The sequence below is a fragment of the Drosophila busckii genome, chromosome 2R, assembly GCF_011750605.1.
Source record: "Drosophila busckii strain San Diego stock center, stock number 13000-0081.31 chromosome 2R, ASM1175060v1, whole genome shotgun sequence".
NCBI classification, from domain to species: Eukaryota; Metazoa; Arthropoda; class Insecta; order Diptera; family Drosophilidae; genus Drosophila; species Drosophila busckii.
The window spans coordinates 4,940,471-4,957,611 of NC_046605.1; the positions used below are offsets into that span (position 1 = coordinate 4,940,471).

General features: G+C 46.3%; 8 protein-coding genes across 8 annotated transcripts; 5 read left to right on the forward strand and 3 right to left on the reverse strand.

Annotated features, from left to right (window-relative positions):
• The first annotated feature begins 193 nt into the window (after positions 1 to 193).
• On the forward strand, positions 194 to 1,293 carry LOC108595873 (chymotrypsin-2). The gene is made up of 3 exons (XM_017981165.1): positions 194 to 477; positions 530 to 809; positions 865 to 1,293. The coding sequence occupies exons 1-3, from the start codon at positions 203 to 205 to the stop codon at positions 1,237 to 1,239; spliced, it is 930 nt and encodes a 309-aa protein (XP_017836654.1). The 5' UTR covers positions 194 to 202; the 3' UTR covers positions 1,240 to 1,293.
• A 68-nt stretch (positions 1,294 to 1,361) lies between these two features.
• Positions 1,362 to 3,857, forward strand: LOC108596818 (mitochondrial intermediate peptidase). The gene is made up of 3 exons (XM_017982936.2): positions 1,362 to 1,690; positions 1,746 to 2,275; positions 2,329 to 3,857. The coding sequence occupies exons 1-3, from the start codon at positions 1,550 to 1,552 to the stop codon at positions 3,761 to 3,763; spliced, it is 2,106 nt and encodes a 701-aa protein (XP_017838425.1). The 5' UTR covers positions 1,362 to 1,549; the 3' UTR covers positions 3,764 to 3,857.
• LOC108596822 lies at positions 3,761 to 4,181 on the reverse strand. The gene is made up of 2 exons (XM_017982939.2): positions 4,032 to 4,181; positions 3,761 to 3,950 (listed from the first exon to the last, which is right to left on the reverse strand). The coding sequence occupies exons 1-2, from the start codon at positions 4,091 to 4,093 to the stop codon at positions 3,854 to 3,856; spliced, it is 159 nt and encodes a 52-aa protein (XP_017838428.1). The 5' UTR covers positions 4,094 to 4,181; the 3' UTR covers positions 3,761 to 3,853.
• A 53-nt stretch (positions 4,182 to 4,234) lies between these two features.
• On the forward strand, positions 4,235 to 5,803 carry LOC108596801 (glutamate-rich WD repeat-containing protein 1). Its single transcript, XM_017982908.2, has one exon. The coding sequence runs from the start codon at positions 4,339 to 4,341 to the stop codon at positions 5,728 to 5,730; it is 1,392 nt and encodes a 463-aa protein (XP_017838397.1). The 5' UTR covers positions 4,235 to 4,338; the 3' UTR covers positions 5,731 to 5,803.
• Positions 5,804 to 5,882: 79 nt separating this feature from the next.
• Positions 5,883 to 12,853, reverse strand: LOC108594752 (mismatch repair endonuclease PMS2). The gene is made up of 9 exons (XM_017979891.1): positions 12,767 to 12,853; positions 12,528 to 12,687; positions 12,328 to 12,471; positions 11,698 to 12,266; positions 11,032 to 11,641; positions 10,884 to 10,976; positions 10,147 to 10,833; positions 9,837 to 10,090; positions 5,883 to 5,988 (listed from the first exon to the last, which is right to left on the reverse strand). Exons 1-9 carry the CDS (start codon positions 12,851 to 12,853, stop codon positions 5,905 to 5,907), a joined length of 2,688 nt encoding a protein of 895 aa, XP_017835380.1. The 3' UTR covers positions 5,883 to 5,904.
• Positions 6,142 to 7,907, forward strand: LOC108596800 (solute carrier family 2, facilitated glucose transporter member 3). Its single transcript, XM_017982906.2, has 4 exons — positions 6,142 to 6,348; positions 6,405 to 7,163; positions 7,217 to 7,429; positions 7,486 to 7,907. The coding sequence occupies exons 1-4, from the start codon at positions 6,157 to 6,159 to the stop codon at positions 7,846 to 7,848; spliced, it is 1,527 nt and encodes a 508-aa protein (XP_017838395.1). The 5' UTR covers positions 6,142 to 6,156; the 3' UTR covers positions 7,849 to 7,907.
• LOC108596820 (solute carrier family 2, facilitated glucose transporter member 3-like) lies at positions 7,932 to 9,825 on the forward strand. The gene is made up of 5 exons (XM_017982937.2): positions 7,932 to 8,087; positions 8,317 to 9,066; positions 9,124 to 9,336; positions 9,393 to 9,495; positions 9,554 to 9,825. The coding sequence occupies exons 1-5, from the start codon at positions 7,947 to 7,949 to the stop codon at positions 9,805 to 9,807; spliced, it is 1,461 nt and encodes a 486-aa protein (XP_017838426.2). The 5' UTR covers positions 7,932 to 7,946; the 3' UTR covers positions 9,808 to 9,825.
• A 411-nt stretch (positions 12,854 to 13,264) lies between the features above and the next one.
• On the reverse strand, positions 13,265 to 16,918 carry LOC108595256 (DNA replication factor Cdt1). Its single transcript, XM_017980463.2, has 3 exons — positions 16,610 to 16,918; positions 15,788 to 16,434; positions 13,265 to 14,836 (listed from the first exon to the last, which is right to left on the reverse strand). Exons 1-3 carry the CDS (start codon positions 16,688 to 16,690, stop codon positions 13,411 to 13,413), a joined length of 2,154 nt encoding a protein of 717 aa, XP_017835952.1. The 5' UTR covers positions 16,691 to 16,918; the 3' UTR covers positions 13,265 to 13,410.
• Positions 16,919 to 17,141: the final 223 nt, after the last annotated feature.

Here is a 17,141-nt window from a genome sequence, read left to right on the forward strand (position 1 = left end):
TTCACATGCATAAGTGCTTGTTGATTAAAGTTTGTTTGCTTTAATTTATATCTTTCAACATTTTGATTTGGCAATTTTTAAAACACTTGGGTCTCACTTTTTATATAAATCAACAACAATATATTTGTCAATGTTTGCATGTAGTTTTGAGTCGCTTATACTAATAAATGTTAACCGAATCTTAATCCAAGCAAGCAAAGTTATGTATACATTTGTTTACTTTATGCTGTTTGCTCTTTATCTGCTGCAGCTGCTTAGGGCTGTGCCTTGTGACCGCGGCACTATCACTAGAGATCACGATGAAGCCTTTAATATGCTCATAGCGGGTGGTGTGCTGCCTGACAATGGCAAATATGCCTCACATGTGGTGTCTATACGCACGCTGGAGATGATTGAGTACCCGGGTGACAATCATTTCTGCACTGGCGTCATTATAAGCAGCACCACTATACTGACTGCAGCACATTGTGTAACAGAGTAAGCTTATACGACAATCGCAAAACAGTTAAGATATTAATGCAACCTTTAGTAAATATAAATCTGTGATGAATCCACGCGCTTTACTTATTGTATTTGGCTCAGTATATAGACTGGAGAACTATGGGCGTGAGGATTCAAGGCGCGTGCAGCACATTAAAGTGCATTACGCTTATGTACGCTATAAAAAATTCGATGCGGCGCTTTTGCATTTGCGTAAAAGGATACCGCCAAATATGCGCCATGCTCAGCCCGTGCTTAAGCGGGACACTGTACGCAAACCCATAATGCAAACCACCTGCGTTACTATCGGCTGGGGTCAGGTGTACCCGGTAGTAAAAGCTCGCACAACTAATTTAATATAACAGTAATTTGACTTACCTGCAGCATGGCCCGTACTCCAATGAGTTAATGTTTCTCGATATTTCTATACGTCCGCATGAATATTGCAAAAGAGTGCCGCACTATGATGAGGATTCCAATCTATGTGGCGAGCCCCATGCAGAGGGTCAGGTATGTCCTGGCGATTTGGGCGGGCCACTGTTATGCCACGATGTGCTGTCCGGCATTATTGGCGGCTCACAGAAATGTGAAGGGAAACATGCCTTGAAGTTTGTTAATTACACAACCATAGAACATTGGGTAGAAGACACACTAATTGAGTTTTCGCGAGGCAGCAACAAGTGCTTAACATTTATTTTAACCGTATTTACTATTTTACGCACTTTAATTCAAACGGTAAAACGAAAAACTGTGCTGTAAAACGACTGTTTATTGCACACACTGTCATCTTAAGCAATTTCGTAAAATAAAATCATCAAATTATGACTTAAATGTTTTAAAATTTGCATTGCCTATTACTTTTTTTAATTCAAAATTTAAAGCTGTAGCTTGTTGTTTTTCGCTTGCCAAAATTCTTTGTTGTTATTACACAACTTTTCTCTTTTCATTTTGCGCTCTCTTTGCCACTCTCATTGGCGACCAAACAGCTGTTTTTGCATTTCAATACCGAATATGTAACAGAGCCTGCATTTTATAAATATTGTATTATAACTTATTGTCTAAAGCAATCATGTTGCAATTTAGTCGTAATACAGCCACTGTGCTGCTACAGCGCTGGCAACAAAAGAAATTGTCTTCCAGTTGGTCGCCACTGGCCAGTGCCTTCAATGCGCCACCGGCGAAACGAATGAATTTCACCCGCGACGATGTGGTAAGCATAAGCCAAGTAAAGTTGATCTCAACTGCACATTTGTTGGCTTTTTTAGGGTCTGTTTCGCATGCAAGAGCTACGTTCCCACGATGGCTTCTACCTGCTACGTGAGAATGTGGAGCGTACAACACAAGAGCTAATTGCAGAGGCTACTTCCAGTCAGCGCTCACGCAAAATGGTAGATATTTTTGACGAACTCTCCGACTCGCTGTGTAAAGTTGCTGATCTGGCAGAGTTTGTGCGTATTGCGCATCCTAAAAACAAATACATGGAGTCAGCGGAACAGGCTTGCATTAGCATCTGCGGCATAGTGGAGAGTCTAAACACTCACAAGCCGCTGTATAAGGCGCTTAGCCATGTGGTCAAAAATGGCGATCATATGCCCACAACGGAGATAGATGAACATGTTGCCAAACTGTTTCTATTTGACTTTGAGCAATGCGGCATACATTTGCCGGAGGAGGAACGACTACGCGTGGTGCGTCTCAACGATTATATACTACAACTAGGACAACGGTTTATGAATGGCTCTGTTCAGCCCACAGAGCTGCCACGCAGCTTTGTGCCCGAGCACATACGACAATAGTAAGCGGAGAAGTCTCTTTTTGTTGTACTGCTCACATTTTCTGTTTCCCTAGCTTTCCCTGCTCTGGTGAAAACATAATTATCTCAGGTCTCTGCACCAATGCGGAAAATGTGCAAATGCGCGAGGCTGCCTATCGCTTATACCTAAAACCCAGCGATAGCCAGGAGGAGCTGCTTCAAGACTTGCTCAACTGCAGGCATGAGCTGGCGCGCAGCTGTGGCTTTGATACATATGCGCATCGTGCGCTTAATGGCAGCACCATGGAGCGTCCAGAGCTAGTGCGTGAGTTCATTGATGAGCTGTCGGAGCAATTGCGTCCACGCGCCAATGCGGACTTCTCCTTAATGACGCAAATGAAGCGCAAGGAAAGTGGACAGCCGAAAGCTTTGGTGGAGAGTTGGGATACGCCTTACTTCACAGCGCAGCTAAAACGCCAAGCGTTGGAGGAGCAGGCGAATGAATTTTTGCCTTATTTCTCGCTGGGCGGCTGCATGGAGGGCTTGGATAACTTGCTACACTCGCTGTATGGCGTGCGGCTGCAGTGCAGCGAAATGGAGCCGGGTGAAAGCTGGCATAGTGATATCTATAAGCTGGCGGTGATGCATGACGAGGAAGGTCTGCTTGGCTACATTTACTGTGATTTCTTTGAGCGCAGCGGCAAGCCCAATCAGGATTGCCACTTCACCATACAAGGCGGAAAGCGTTTGCCCGATGGCAGCTATCAGCTGCCCATAGTGGTGGTTATGCTGGGATTGGCGCAACCACGCTGGACAGGACCTACACTGCTGTCACCCGGACGTCTGGATAATCTGTTCCATGAGATGGGCCATGCAATGCACTCTATGTTGGCGCGCACCGAGCATCAGCATGTGACAGGCACACGTTGTGCGACAGACTTTGCCGAAGTGCCGAGCGTGCTCATGGAATACTTTGCCAGCGATCCACGTGTGTTGCGCACATTTGCGCGTCACTTCCAAACGCACAATCCCATGCCGGAAAATATGTTAAAACGTCTGTGCGCATCCAAGCATTTGTTTGCTGCTAGTGAAACCCAACTGCAGGTGTTCTACTCCGCGCTGGATCAGGTCTATCATGGTGAGAGATCAGCTCAGGGCGCCAACACTACAGAAACGCTGCGGAGCGTGCAAAGTAAATATTATGGTCTGCCTTATGTGGAGAATACAGCCTGGCAACTGCGCTTCTCCCACCTGGTAGGCTACGGCGCCAAGTACTATGCGTACTTAATATCCAAGACCATTGCCAGCTGGATTTGGCAAACATACTTTGAGGATAATCCTTTCAATCGTGAAGCTGGCGAAAAGTATCGCACGGAGATTCTTGCACATGGCGGCGCTGTGCCCAGTCGAAAGCTGGTGGCCAACTTTTTGCAACGCGAATTGACGCCCAGCATACTTGCCGATAGTCTTATACATGAGATTGATCTGGATGAGTCTAAAATTAAGCAATTGATTGTTAGCAGCAATTAGGTTTATACATTTTGTAAATATGTTTGGTTTTTAATTATAATTAGTTAACTGCACTATTTTTTGTACATGGCGAATTTTGTTTCACTTTCACTATGCTGGCATTATAGATGGCATCAGCTCCACGCCCACAAACTCCTTGGCAATTCGCACGCCAAGGAAAAACATGCCAAAGCTCTTCACCAGCATCCTGCAAACAACACAAAGTTTGGTTATGTAAACAAATGCGGCGACTGTTTAATTTATGCAATTAATGATTGACACAACTTACCACTGAAACTCATTGTTATAAATGTTGCGCATGATATTGAATGGATTTCCAGCTTTCGCCATTTTGAAAAGGGGAATTTGTAGTTAATACTCTAGCTTTTAACGATTGTTGCAAGTTTTTTTCAATTGCTTTATATTATTTTTTTGTATGACAGCAAATTGTGCTCGATGACAGTGTACGCTGAGTGTTAAAGCGAGGCGCGCACATATCGGATGATATGTGTTTGATCTAAGCAATTGCACGTGTTGTTTGAAAAAGACAGCAAAAGCGTAAATAAACTTTGGCTGTGTAATTAAATCAATTCGCCATGGACAACGACAACGAGGAGGTTAACATGGAGTATGTGGAGCCGGAGGACGCGGAGAGCGACATGGAGCCCGAAAGCGACAATGAGGAGGAAGCAGGCGAAGACGGTGAACCAAAAGCACCAAAGCAGGTTTACTTGCCGGGCAAAACGCTGGCAGAGGATGAGGAGCTGGTGTGCGATGAGAGCGCCTATGTAATGCTGCATCAGGCATCTACGGGCGCGCCTTGCCTAAGCTTTGATGTGGTGCCCGATGAGCTGGGCACGAGCCGTGAGAGCTTTCCCATGACTGCTTATATGGTGGCGGGTACTCAAGCGGCGCGCACACATATTAACAATTTGATTGTAATGAAGATGAGCAATTTGCACAAGACACAGGACGACGATGATGATGAGAACGAAGACGAAGAGCTGGAGGATGATGAAGATGAAGTGCCTGATAAGTCCGAGCTGAAGAAACCACAAATGACTTGCGCGCTCATTAAGCATCAAGGCTGTGTTAATCGTGTGCGTGCTCGCCGCATGGGCAACACCGTGTTTGCCGGCTCCTGGAGCGAACTGGGCCGCGTCAATATTTTTAATCTAACACAACAGCTGCAGGCAGTGGAGGATGCACAGCTGCTGAAGCAATACGAACAGCAAAGCGCTACTACTGAGTCGCGTCCAGCTTATACATTCAGTGGTCATCAGCAGGAAGGCTTTGCCATTGATTGGAGTCCATGCGTGGAGGGCGTGCTGGCCACTGGTGATTGTCGTCGTGACATACACGTCTGGAGTCCTGTAGAAGGCGGCAGCTGGAATGTAGATCAACGTCCGTTGCAGGGACACACAGCCTCCGTGGAGGATTTGCAGTGGAGCCCAAACGAGCGCAGCGTGCTTGCCTCCTGCTCTGTGGACAAAAGCATACGCATCTGGGATGTGCGCGCGGCGCCACAAAAGGCCTGCATGTTGACTTGCGAAAATGCGCACGAGAGCGACATTAATGTAATCTCCTGGAATCGCAGTGAGCCATTTATTGCCAGCGGTGGTGATGATGGTTTCCTGCACATCTGGGATTTGCGACAGTTCAAGACACAGAAGCCCATTGCTACATTCAAGCATCATACCAATCATGTAACCACTGTGGAATGGAATCCCACAGAGGCTACAGTGCTGGCCTCGGGTGGCGATGACGATCAAATAGCTTTATGGGATCTGGCTGTAGAGAAGGATGCGGATCAAGCGCAGGCGCCAGCCGAAAACGAAGAGGAGCTGAAAAAGCTGCCGCCGCAGCTGCTTTTCATACATCAAGGACAAAAGGAGATTAAGGAACTGCATTGGCATGCACAGCTGCCTGGCGTGCTGCTCTCCACAGCGCACAGTGGCTTCAACATCTTCCGCACCATCAGCGTGTAAACAGAGTTGTTTTTAATAAATAAATCATATAATTTATAAAAAATGTAAAATAAGCTTAAATTTTATGATTTCATTCACAGCTCTGTTAAATAGTTGCACTAGTTATAAGCTAAAACAAAATTAAACAAATTGTTTACAACTATTTGTGCAACTTTTATTGGCTGCTACCGCAATTTAATGGCCAGCATCTTGCTCCGCATCCATAAGCATCGTGATATTGATTAGATGACGCATGGTGGGCCTGCCATGCGGGCAATTCTGCAATCAAAATGCAGAGAGAGCAACAGATTAATAAACTGCAAGTTCGTCTGACTTTGCTAAGGTCAGGGGCGTTATCTAAATCTCTAAACTAAACTAGGCGCTTATCTATGAAGGCGTTGGCGCGCTTTGAATTACAACCTGTCAGTTGCTGCTGGAGCCCTGGCAATGGCAGAACATAAAGAGGACAAGGCAGCGATGGCCAAGACAAACCAAGACACACCTCTAATGGCGAAACAGGCAAAGCCTTTGGCGCAGCCGCAATGGACTTGGCGTCTAAAGCTTACAGGCTTTGGCACAACGCTGGCTACAGCGCTGCCTGGCGGCTACTGCGTGGGCGTGGTCAACAGTCCAGCGGTGGTAAGTTAAGCTAATCTATCAGACTAACAAGCAATTTCTATAGCTGCTACTTCCAGCACATGCGCGCCTGGTGTTTGGCCTGCATGAAGTCGCAGCATGGTTTGGATCTAAGTGCAGGCGCGCTGGAGCTGCTTTGGTCCAGCGTTGTATCCATTTATTTAGTAGGCGGCGCTTTGGGCTCGCTGATGGGTGCTAGCATAGCCAACAAATGCGGACGACGTGGCGCTTTCTATATCAATGGACTGCTGCTGGCACTGGGCGTTGTTTGCTTCAGCAGCTGCCGCGCGCTGGAGTCTGTGCCACTGCTGCTGCTGGGTCGGCTGCTCACTGGACTGGCCACAGGCTTAACCATTGCCTTTCTCACACTGTATCACACCGAGCTGACTGCGCTGCCACAGCGCAGCAGCATTGCGCCGCTTTGTGGCATGGGCTTAACCGCAGGCGTTGTTGTCGCCCAAATCTTCAGCTTGCAGTCAATATTTGGCGGTGAGCAGCATTGGCACATAGCCTTGTCCTTCTATGGCGTATTTATGCTGCTAGGCTTTGCGCCATTTCGATTGTATCCTGAAAGTCCCAAGTGGTTATTTATAGTCAAGGCGCGCAAGCTGCAGGCGGCGCAGTCATTGCAGCTGCTGCGTGGCTATGCCGCAGATAGCGAAGCTCTAAATGCGGAGCTACAAGCGCTGGAACAGGAGGCGAGTGTCAAGAGCAAGCCAAGCAGCTTTATGCAGCTGCTGCGTAATCCAAAGTTACATTTGCCTCTGATTCTAGTCTGTGCTTATCTGGGTGGCCAACAGCTGTCCGGCATTAATGCAGTAAGTAATCCCAATTCTTATGTAAAGCTTTAATTTAAATTTCCTCTTTGCAGATTTTCTATTACTCCGTCTCCATCTTTCGTCAGGCTGGCCTTAGCGCTCAAGCTGCGGAATGGGCCAACCTAGGCGCCGGCTCTGTTAATCTTGCAGTTTCGCTGCTGGGCCCAATGCTCATGGCACGCGTCAATCGCCGCCCCTTAATGCTCGTGTCCTGCGGCTTTTGCGCTCTATTTCTGTTTCTGTTTGCCATGCTGCTGCATTTTATTGTAAGCTGCCACTTGCTGCAGTTGCTCCCGCCTTTACTTACTCTATTTCTTTACAGGACAGCTGCAGTTGGTTCGCCTTGGGCTGCATTGCCTGCATCTTCCTGTACATATTCTTCTTTCAGCTGGGTCTGGGTCCGCTGCCTTTCTTCATAGGCGCTGAGCTATTTGAGCTGTCTCCACGTCCCGCTGCCATGTCCTTGGGCAGCGTCGTCTACTGGCTTTGCAATCTGCTCATAGGCATGGCATTCCCAGCGCTGCAGCAGGCCTGGGGTGCTTTGGTCTTCCTGCCTTTCTCCATCAACTGCGTGCTGCTGTTTCTGCTCACCCAGCGCTATTTGCCAGAGACGCGCGGTTGCGAACCCGCCGATGTAGCGCCGCTAGTTGCCGCGGGCTTTAAATCAAAGCGCAGCAGACAGTGATTAGACTTTAATTAAGCTTGTATTTTATTTAAATAAATACGCGCTGATTACGACGCCTCAAAAGCAACGTTGCGTTTGCTTCTAGAGCGCAGTTAGGCATGGAGCAGCTAATGGAACAAAAGCAAGTGGAACAACGTGCGAAGTGGACGCGACTGCTCGTCTGGAGCACCTTGGGCAGCACTATAGGCGCCGCGGTGCCTTGTGGCTACTGCATGGGTGTCATCAATAGTCCTGCTGCAGTAAGAAAAATCTTTTTTCCTCAAACACCAAGACAAACTGAGTGGATTGAGCCCTGTTCGTCTGTATGAGCAACAAGAATTCGAAGACAATGTCTCTACGTCCGTGGGAAACGTGTCAGAAATTCACTGGGAATTATGTTCTTGTGTCTAAAGTGCGCGGAAATTATATTGCGGTGTCGATAGTTTCTTGAAATTTTTCAAGCATCACTTCTTTTTCTTTTCTCTTCAGCACATGCGCGCCTGGTGTGTGGACACCTTGGCCAGCAAATACAATTTTCAACTCACGCCTACCGGCTTGGATACGCTCTGGGCGCTAATAGTATCCATATATTTGATAGGCGGCGTACTGGGCTCAGCCTGCGCTGGTTGGGCCACCAATCGTTTGGGTCGACGCGGCTGCTTTTTGCTCAGCGGACTGTTGCTGCTGCTGGCGGCTTTGGGCTTTGTCAGCTGTCGCTGGCTGCAGTCGGTGGAGCTGTTGCTGCTGAGTCGTCTTGTCGTGGGCTTGGGTGGCGGTTTGGTTACCACCGGACTGCCCATTTATCACAGCGAGCTGGCGGCGCTAAATCAACGCGGCACTTTGGCTGTGGGCTGCGCCGTGGGCTTCTCCATAGGCATATTGCTGGCGCAGCTGATGACGCTGCAAACGCTGCTGGGCAGCTCGGAGCTTTGGCACTACGCTTTAAGTTTTTATGTATTTTTTATGGCGCCTTGCTATGCGCCCTTTGTCTGCTATGCAGAGAGTCCCAAGTGGTTGTTTATAGTGAAGCAGCGTCGTCAGTCAGCGTTGCAGCTGCTGCAGCGACTGCGTGGCAGCCAATTCGATTTGCAGCAAGAGCTGCGCAGCATGGAGCTGGAGGCAAGCAGCAAAAGCAATGCACGCAGCTTGTGGCAGGTGCTGAAAGATGAGCGCATGTTGTTGCCACTGGTGCTGCTTTGCGCTTACCAAGGCGGTCAACAGCTAACAGGCTGCTCCTCGGTAAGTTCGCCTAGACAGACAGAAAGCCACTTCAACTAACTTTGCTATGCCTTGCAGATCTTCTACTATTCCGTATCCATCTTTAGCGCTAGTGGCATCTCCACGCGCACTGCTGAGTGGTTAAACATAGCTGCAGGCGCCGTCAACTTGTTTACATCGCTGCTTAATCCTTTGCTCATGTCCAAGTTCAATAGACGCACACTTATGCTGAGCTCCAGCGCTGGCGCCTCATTGTTTATGTTCAGCTTTGCTTGGTTTGTTGCTTACAGCGTAAGTTAATCCCATCTATAATGTAAAGAAATAATCTCTTTAATTGTTGCTTGCAGCATTTGCATCCTTGGCTAAGTCTTGGCACCATTGCCAGCATGTTTTTGTTTCTCATAACCTTTCAGCTTGCCTTAGGCGCCATGCCCAGCTTCATAGGCGCAGGTATAGCTTCCACTTTACATAATCTTTATACATTATAAACCAACTTTGCTGCTTGCAGAGCTGTTTGAGGTGCCTTCGCGTTCGGCGGCGCTTGCTTTGGGCAATCAAGTGGGCTGGGGCTGCAATTTCCTAGTGGGCTTTCTGTTTCCTGTGCTGCACTCGCTGCTGGGCTATTGGATATTCCTGCTCTTTTCCTGCTTTAGCGCGTTGCTGTTCCTTTTGACGCGCTACTATTTGCCAGAGACGCGTGGGCGTGAAGTCAGCCAAGTTGCTGCGCTGGTTAGCCAAGGCTTTCGCAGCAAAGTTATTTAAATTAAACAAATTCTAGTACACACACTTACCCAAGGCTGTTCAATTTCACCCATTTGTGTTATAAGTCTGCGCATTGTAGTGTTTCTACTCAAAGGTTTGCCCACCATAACAGATTTTCGACATGCGCGCGAGGCAAACATGTTGCGTATTCTCGATGGACGACAAATGCTGCCCTCGGGCGCATCCTGCAGCATAAATATAAGCTCATCAATATCCTCTTTGCCAAACTCCCAGTTCTTGCTGTACGGCTTGCCCAGCAGTCGCACTTTCTTTGTAGCAGGCGCTAAAATTAAAGTACGTGAGCTATGTTGGGGCTTTCAATATAAATTATGTTCACACCTGTTTCATCAATTTCAAACTTAAAACCATTTTTCTCAAACACCTGCAGATTATCCAGCAATATCATTTCATTCACTGCCGTCAGCTCCAGCGGCTGTGGCCGCGTTAGACGCTGATGCTCCAACTGCGTTGTGCGCTGCAGCGTTTCAAAGTTAAACTTTTCATCCGCTGCATGCTGATCCACTATAAAAAGATCATCATCCAGTTTGACAATAATAAAACCAAGATTAAATTGTCCTACGATCTGCATGCGTGCAAAGTCCGCTTTGCCTATTTCCTTCTCGAGCTCAGCTTCAGCGTTTTGGTTTTGCTGCGGATTAATTTCACTTTTGAAGCGCAGGCGCTGCAGCTTGGCACGCTGCTTGCGCTGCTGCTGCTGCTGCTCAACTGCTTGTAACTGCTGTCTAATCTCCGCCAGACTTGTGCGTAGTTCACCGCTGGCAACACTAGCAGGCGCAGCTTCGTTATCACTATCACCATCGAGTTCTATATGCGTGGGCATTTCAATTTCATCATCACTAAACTCTGTGGTGGTTTGTGAACTGCTAAGCTCAAATTCCTGCTTAGTTTGTGCTTGTTGCTCCAATGCAGCTGGCGCTACTTTGCTAATCTTTAATGTTTTAATGGGCGTTTGTGTTTTGCAATCAATGCGCGTTGCTTTGGCGGGCTTCAGCAGTTCGTCGTAGGCTAGAAGGTAATATATTATTAGTCAGCTTGCGGTTTTGACAAACATTTACCCTCTGACTCCTGCTGCTCACTTGTGTTCAAGCTAGACTCTTGCCTTTCCAACTGAGCCGTATCTTTGGCAGGCTTCATCAATTCATCGTAGGCTACAAAATAATATTTGTTATATTTGCACTAAGCTTGTAATTTTGGGAGACTTACCCGCTGATTCCTGTTGCAGCTGCTTGAGGCTAACTATACTTGTGTCTAAGCTAGTCTTTACCTTATCCAACTTAAGCGCATCTTGCAGCTCTTCATCTTCCTCATCAGACAACAGTTGACGTGGCTTGGGAGCCTCTTGTGTTAGAAAGTCTTGTATCTTTTGCATTTTCATAGCACGTGCTGTAATCTCTGCAGTTTCCTCGCATGGTCGCTTGGCTGGCGCTGGTGGCGCCACACCCTTAGTATCGCCTGTGCGTCGCCATTGACTAAGCACATCCATAAAACCCTGCGAAGAGCTAATGGGCACATCAATCTCATCTTCTTTGGCACTTTCATTCACTGTCTCCTCTTTAATTTTGGGCTTAGGTTCCAGCATGCTGACTATGCTCACGTTTTGCATTTGGAATGTTGATGGCAGTGCGCCGAAGGTGTTTAACAAAGATTTCTTTAAAGCCAGCAACAGTATTTTCTCATTATTAAGCAGCAGCTGACGCTTGTCCGGCGTTAGATTCACATCCACATCAGCGCGTGCAGTAACAACATTTAAATAAATAAATGGCTGCTGTTGCACATTGTAGCGATGGTAAAGATCGTTCATTACTTTGGCTATCTGTAAGTTACACACAGGCATTAACATTTGGTGCAAGTCTGTGAGCTGAAACTTACATTTTTGGGCTCGCAGGGACGTGCATTTATATAGAAATACTGTCTATCTTTAGAGGATCTGCCTGCGCCATGACGACAGCTGGATATATAGCCCTCCAGCTGAAAGTCTGCTTGATTAAGCTGCTCTATATCCTCAGCGTTGAACTGCGTGCAAGTAGTTTCAGCCACATCGCTTGCGGATTCCAGCTCAGCACGCAGACCAGTCTCATTTAGCGCTCCCTGCTCAAAAGGCGACTTCAAAGGCACCAAATCCGCGGCTTGCCGCGTGCCAAATACTGATGTTATGTTTGCCAGCACATCCTGTGCGCCATGTGTCTGCATGACCACAGTCTTGGCGCCTTTGGGCGTTTGATTGCTGCATATAATGCGCACACCTTTGGTCACCAGACAATATGCCTGCAATATCTGACACATCTTGTTGAATTCCTTTTTGATATTGCGCGTAAAGTCACGTCGTCGTACGGGCAGCGTCACAAAGAGATTGTTGAGTGTTACTGTCGTGCCCACGCCGCGTGCACAAGGCGAACGCTTCTTGATTTTGCCGTCATGATCAAGCTCAACCTTAAGCGCTGTTAAATATGCAATTGTTATTATTATATAATGATTTAATATAGTAGCTCAGTGTCTTACCCACATCGGTGGATGCGTGACGCGTTTGTATGCACATATCTGTCAAGGCACAAAGTGAGCTCAAAGCTTCGCCACGAAAACCAAACGTCTCTACGCCTAGCAGGTCCACAAATTCACGTATCTTGGAAGTGTGATACTTGGCCGCTGCAAAATAACTAGTTTTAATAAAGCAAGCAACGTTTGAACGTCTTAAGACTTACTCATGCCTTCCAGATTGGCCTCCTCTACACCGCTGCCATTGTCTGAGACTTCCAGGCCCTGCAGTCCCTGGTCACGCAGCTTTATCTCCACCAGCGTAGCGCCAGCATCTATAGAGTTCTCCACCAGCTCCTTAATTGCCACTGCCAAGCTTAGCACCACCTAAAGTACAATAATAATAAAATTACCCTTACTATGCAACAGTTTATTAACTTGCCTGACCGGAGCATATTTTATGCACTGTATCCTTTGCAATGGCTTTTATGTTACCAGATGCTGCATCAGTTGCCTTCGGTATAGCAGCTTCTTCTTCTTTTATATCACTCATTTTGCTATATAAAACGCAGTTATAAACTTTATAATTTTACAAGTAACGTTCAACGCGCGCATTTCTGCTTACAGTGCTACCCTATCCGATTTTGTAAACATAAACAGTGTGTCTGCATTAAATCGCGTATCGTTATCGAAATGTGTTATCGAGCTTAAAAATAAGCGCCTAGCTCAATAAAATGTATACAACTTGTTGAAAAAAATAAATTATACAATTCTGAAGTTTTGATTTTCTATACATCAAACAAAAATAACCAAATTATTCCAGCTAATAACATTTATTTATTTTTTAAACGTAGTTACACAACATGAAAATTAACTTAAAATATAATAAGAAATATAAATTGGTTTGGGTAAACAAAATTCATTGATTAAATATGTATTATAAAAATAAATGTGATGAATATGTTTGGTATGTAGATTGTCAAATATTTTATTAAGAGTCAATGGTGATTCAATAACATAATGTAAATTGGTAATAAGCGTTGACTTAAGCCTACAAAATAGCTGGATATAGCCACAGGGTCTAGAATTTGCCTTAATCTCAATTTCCAGTTATTTGCTCTTCTCATTCGCAATGCTCTCCAGCTTCTCAGTAATCTTATTCATGTCCAGGTCTTTAGATATCTTAATATACATTGTCTTACGTACTTCATGGAATGCAACCCAGGCCGGCAGCTCCTTAGCGAGTAGTTTTAAATGCGCCTCAATTTCCTGCGGCGTTAAATTGGCTCTAAAGCTGTTTTGTATCTTCTTGATGATAACCTCCAGAGTGAGCACGCTCTTGCGTTCGGTGACAAAGACATTGCGCAGATGACGCGCCAATTCCGGCAGGCGCGTATAATTAGTTGCCTCCTGATCCTGCGACGGTCGACGTGTCATGGCGTCTAAAGCTTTAGCTGCCTGCTTGGCGCGTATTTTTTCTATAAGCGACTTGGGCAAACCTTTCAACAGATTCGACGTGGCATCCGCGACAGGCGCTGCTGCTGGAATGCACTCCCTTACAGTGGGCGTGGCAGTATTAGTTGCTGCTACAGAAGTGGTTGCCTCATTAGCTATTGCAGTGTTTATTGCTGTTGCGCTGCTGCTGCTGGTGGCAGCATCTGCCTCCAACTTGGCCTCATAGCGCTCCATTGCCCGCTCCATGGGCGTGGCGCAGTTGAAAAGATTACGCGCCGTCGAAAGTATATCCTTGGCCGAGGAGTACTTCTCTACATTTGGTGGCTGCGGCAGTGCTGCTAGCTCCACCTCCGGACAGCTTTCCAAATCGAACTGTGGATGCCAACGCGTCAGCACCTTGTCAATGATAATTGGTGGCACCAAAGCGCGCACAAATTTGTCATGTTCCTGCATCACGCGCTGCAGCAAGAGACGCTGAAACTTTTGCATGCGCGCCGTCATGACATGTGGATTCATTGACGTCGACTGCGCCGACGCGAGCACATTGTCTTCATCGATCTTATTTAGACGCTGCTGCGGCTGAGACTGCGACTGCTCTGGCTGCTGCTCCACATTGGGACTGATGACCAGTTGAAAGTAGTCCGCCTTGGATACAGAGCCAAAGTTGCGCATTTTCATCTGCGAGAATATAAAAGCCTCGGGATAAATATGCTTGATCTGCGCCAGGTGCAACTCGTTGAAGTTCTTGCGCAGCATGCGCTGCACCGCAGGCTTAAGTTTCTTGAATGTAATGCACTCCTTGCGATTGTGGAACATGGCCACCACCGAGTCCAGGCCCTTGAAGATGTCCAGCAAATTGCGATACTTGTAGGGCAAAGGCAGTTGCCCAGCCTTGCTGGTCTCCACCAGCGTGGCAAAGCGTTTGTATGCTGGCGGCTCCACCAGCTTGACGGGCGAGCCATTCTTAGCTGGGCTGAACAACAGACGCTTGGACACGTCCGTATGACGCGGTGACATCAACTCATTCTTGTCCGGTGTGGGTGGCGGCAGCTTTGTGGGTGTCTTGAAAGTCTTGGCGGGGCTGTAAAAGAGAAGGGAATTGGTTAAATTGAGTGACCAAGTTATAGATCTTTAATACTTAAGCGACTCTTTACTACTTAAATCAAACACTAAATGGATCAAAATTCAGTTACTATGATAGTATTACTATAAATAAAACATCTTTAAAAATTTAATCAAATAAAGTACAAATAAGGCAATCAATTTAAAAAAGTATCATAATGCATTTTGATGTTCAATTGTCTTAATTAATTCATTCCAGTTGAGTTGAGATTATATAAAATCCTATTAGAAAGTAGTATAAATATCAGAGTCAATGAATTTTTGATTTTATTGCAATTGTTAATTTTTATGGCATTCCACTGCAGTTAGAAAATAACAAAAACAACCCTCAGCTGAAAAAGTCCGTTACAAAAATGCCGTTGCTACCTGAGTACCCTAAATTCCCATGCAGGCAAGTTAGAGAGATAAACCAACCCCCGGGACGGGAATAAGAAAAAAGGTCAAACAAGCAAAAGTAACCGTCTAGCAGCGAAGGGTAAACATAACACACATGTACACATACACATGCAAACATGTTTAATTTGTGTATCTGTGTGAGCAACTGCAGCATAAATTCAAGTACATGCATATGCAAGTGACCAAGCGCGCGTTTAGCGTTTCATAGATCACAAACGTCACGCTGCAACAACAAAAACAATAAGAAGCAGCACTGGCTGTAGCTTGGCCAAAATAAATGCAATTTCAGCAATTGGTCGCTTGAATAATTACTATAGCGATTGCATTTAAATGCAGCTCCAAGACCTCCACACACCAACTGGCGACCTCGATATATATATATATATAAAACAACAAAAAAAACAGAACTATGCTTTAACTTAATGATGTTACCCGGTTTTTTTTGCATTTAACGTTTTGTTTACGTTCGTTTCTAGGCCGCTTGGAAATTATTGTGGCAGGCGCAATAGCTTACCTTGTTAGCACCTCCAGCTCAATGGTATCGAACTGCTTCAGCTGCACAGTCTTCTCCTTGGCTGGCGAGGGTCCAGCTTCACGCAGGCGGCGATTGCGCTCCTCCTGTGCCTTGCGTTGTTGCTCCAGCTGCGCCTTGCGAGCCAGCACTGCCTTGAGCTCCTGCATCTTGGCGCTGCGCGTAATTTTGGTCTTGATCTCATCGAAAGTGAGGCCACGCTTGGCCAGCTCTGCATGCTTGATGGGTGATGCATCCTTGATGATCTGTTTGGTGGGCGTGCGCATGCCACGCTCTATGTTGATTTCATTCTGCTTAGAGACAATTGTTAGCTGTATCTTGGGCGTCTGCTCGTTGAGCAACTGTGCGTCCTTCTCCTTGCTGGGCGTCATGGGCTTGCGTGGCGATAGCGCACCCTTGCGTATAAACTGTACAAGCTTGGGCTGCTTGATTTGTTGTTCCACCTTGGCGGGCTTCTTCTTGAGCTCCTGGGTAGACTGTGTTGGCTGTACACCAATAAGTTTAACGGTGCGACCGGAGCGTGTGCGCATGCCGCTCTTAAGTGCATCAATATCCACATCCTGTTCAGTGTGTGCGCCTGGTGTCAACAGATTTTGTGGGGCAGCCACTTCAGCGGGCTCTGCCAAGCGCTGCAAGTAAAAGGATACGCTCAGTATGTAAGAAAATGGCCGCAGGATGCTGCAGAACACACGCACTTCTTTTATTTGAACACTTGCAGACATAAAGGCTTCTTTAAGTTAGCCTAGGCACATTCACCCACGTTTCATTATCTCACCACCCACACATGTGCTCCCCCGAACTTACCCTGGTCTTAATTGTTGTAGCATCATCCACTGCTGCGCGTTTGCGATTGCTAAAAAATGCAGCTACCGATGGCTGGGCCATGATTGCAATTTGAATTTTAAATGTGATATGCTTATCGGTTTGTATTTGCTATAGAATTTTTCACTTTTGGCACGTCCGCTTATTATCTAAATTTTCTCTAGTTATTTATGCGTCTTGCCACTGCTACTGCTCAAATTACAACTGGGCCACGACGATGCAGTTTCCCTCCAAATGTTCACCAAAGACGCGCCAAATTTTTACGCGCGCGCAGAGTTGTCGCATTTCGTAGAGCAAATATAAATAGTTTGCACAGCACTGTCTTTGATATTTACCAACACTTATTAGCAAAACTGTTATAAACAATTTAGCTACGAACACAACAACAAACTTATTACAATCCGTTGAAACAATTGATCAATGTTTCTTGTCTATAGCAAGCCGATGATGATAAATAATGATTCCATTGATAGGCATAAGAGTGCGCGCTGCGAAGCTTGTCAATAGGCAAGTA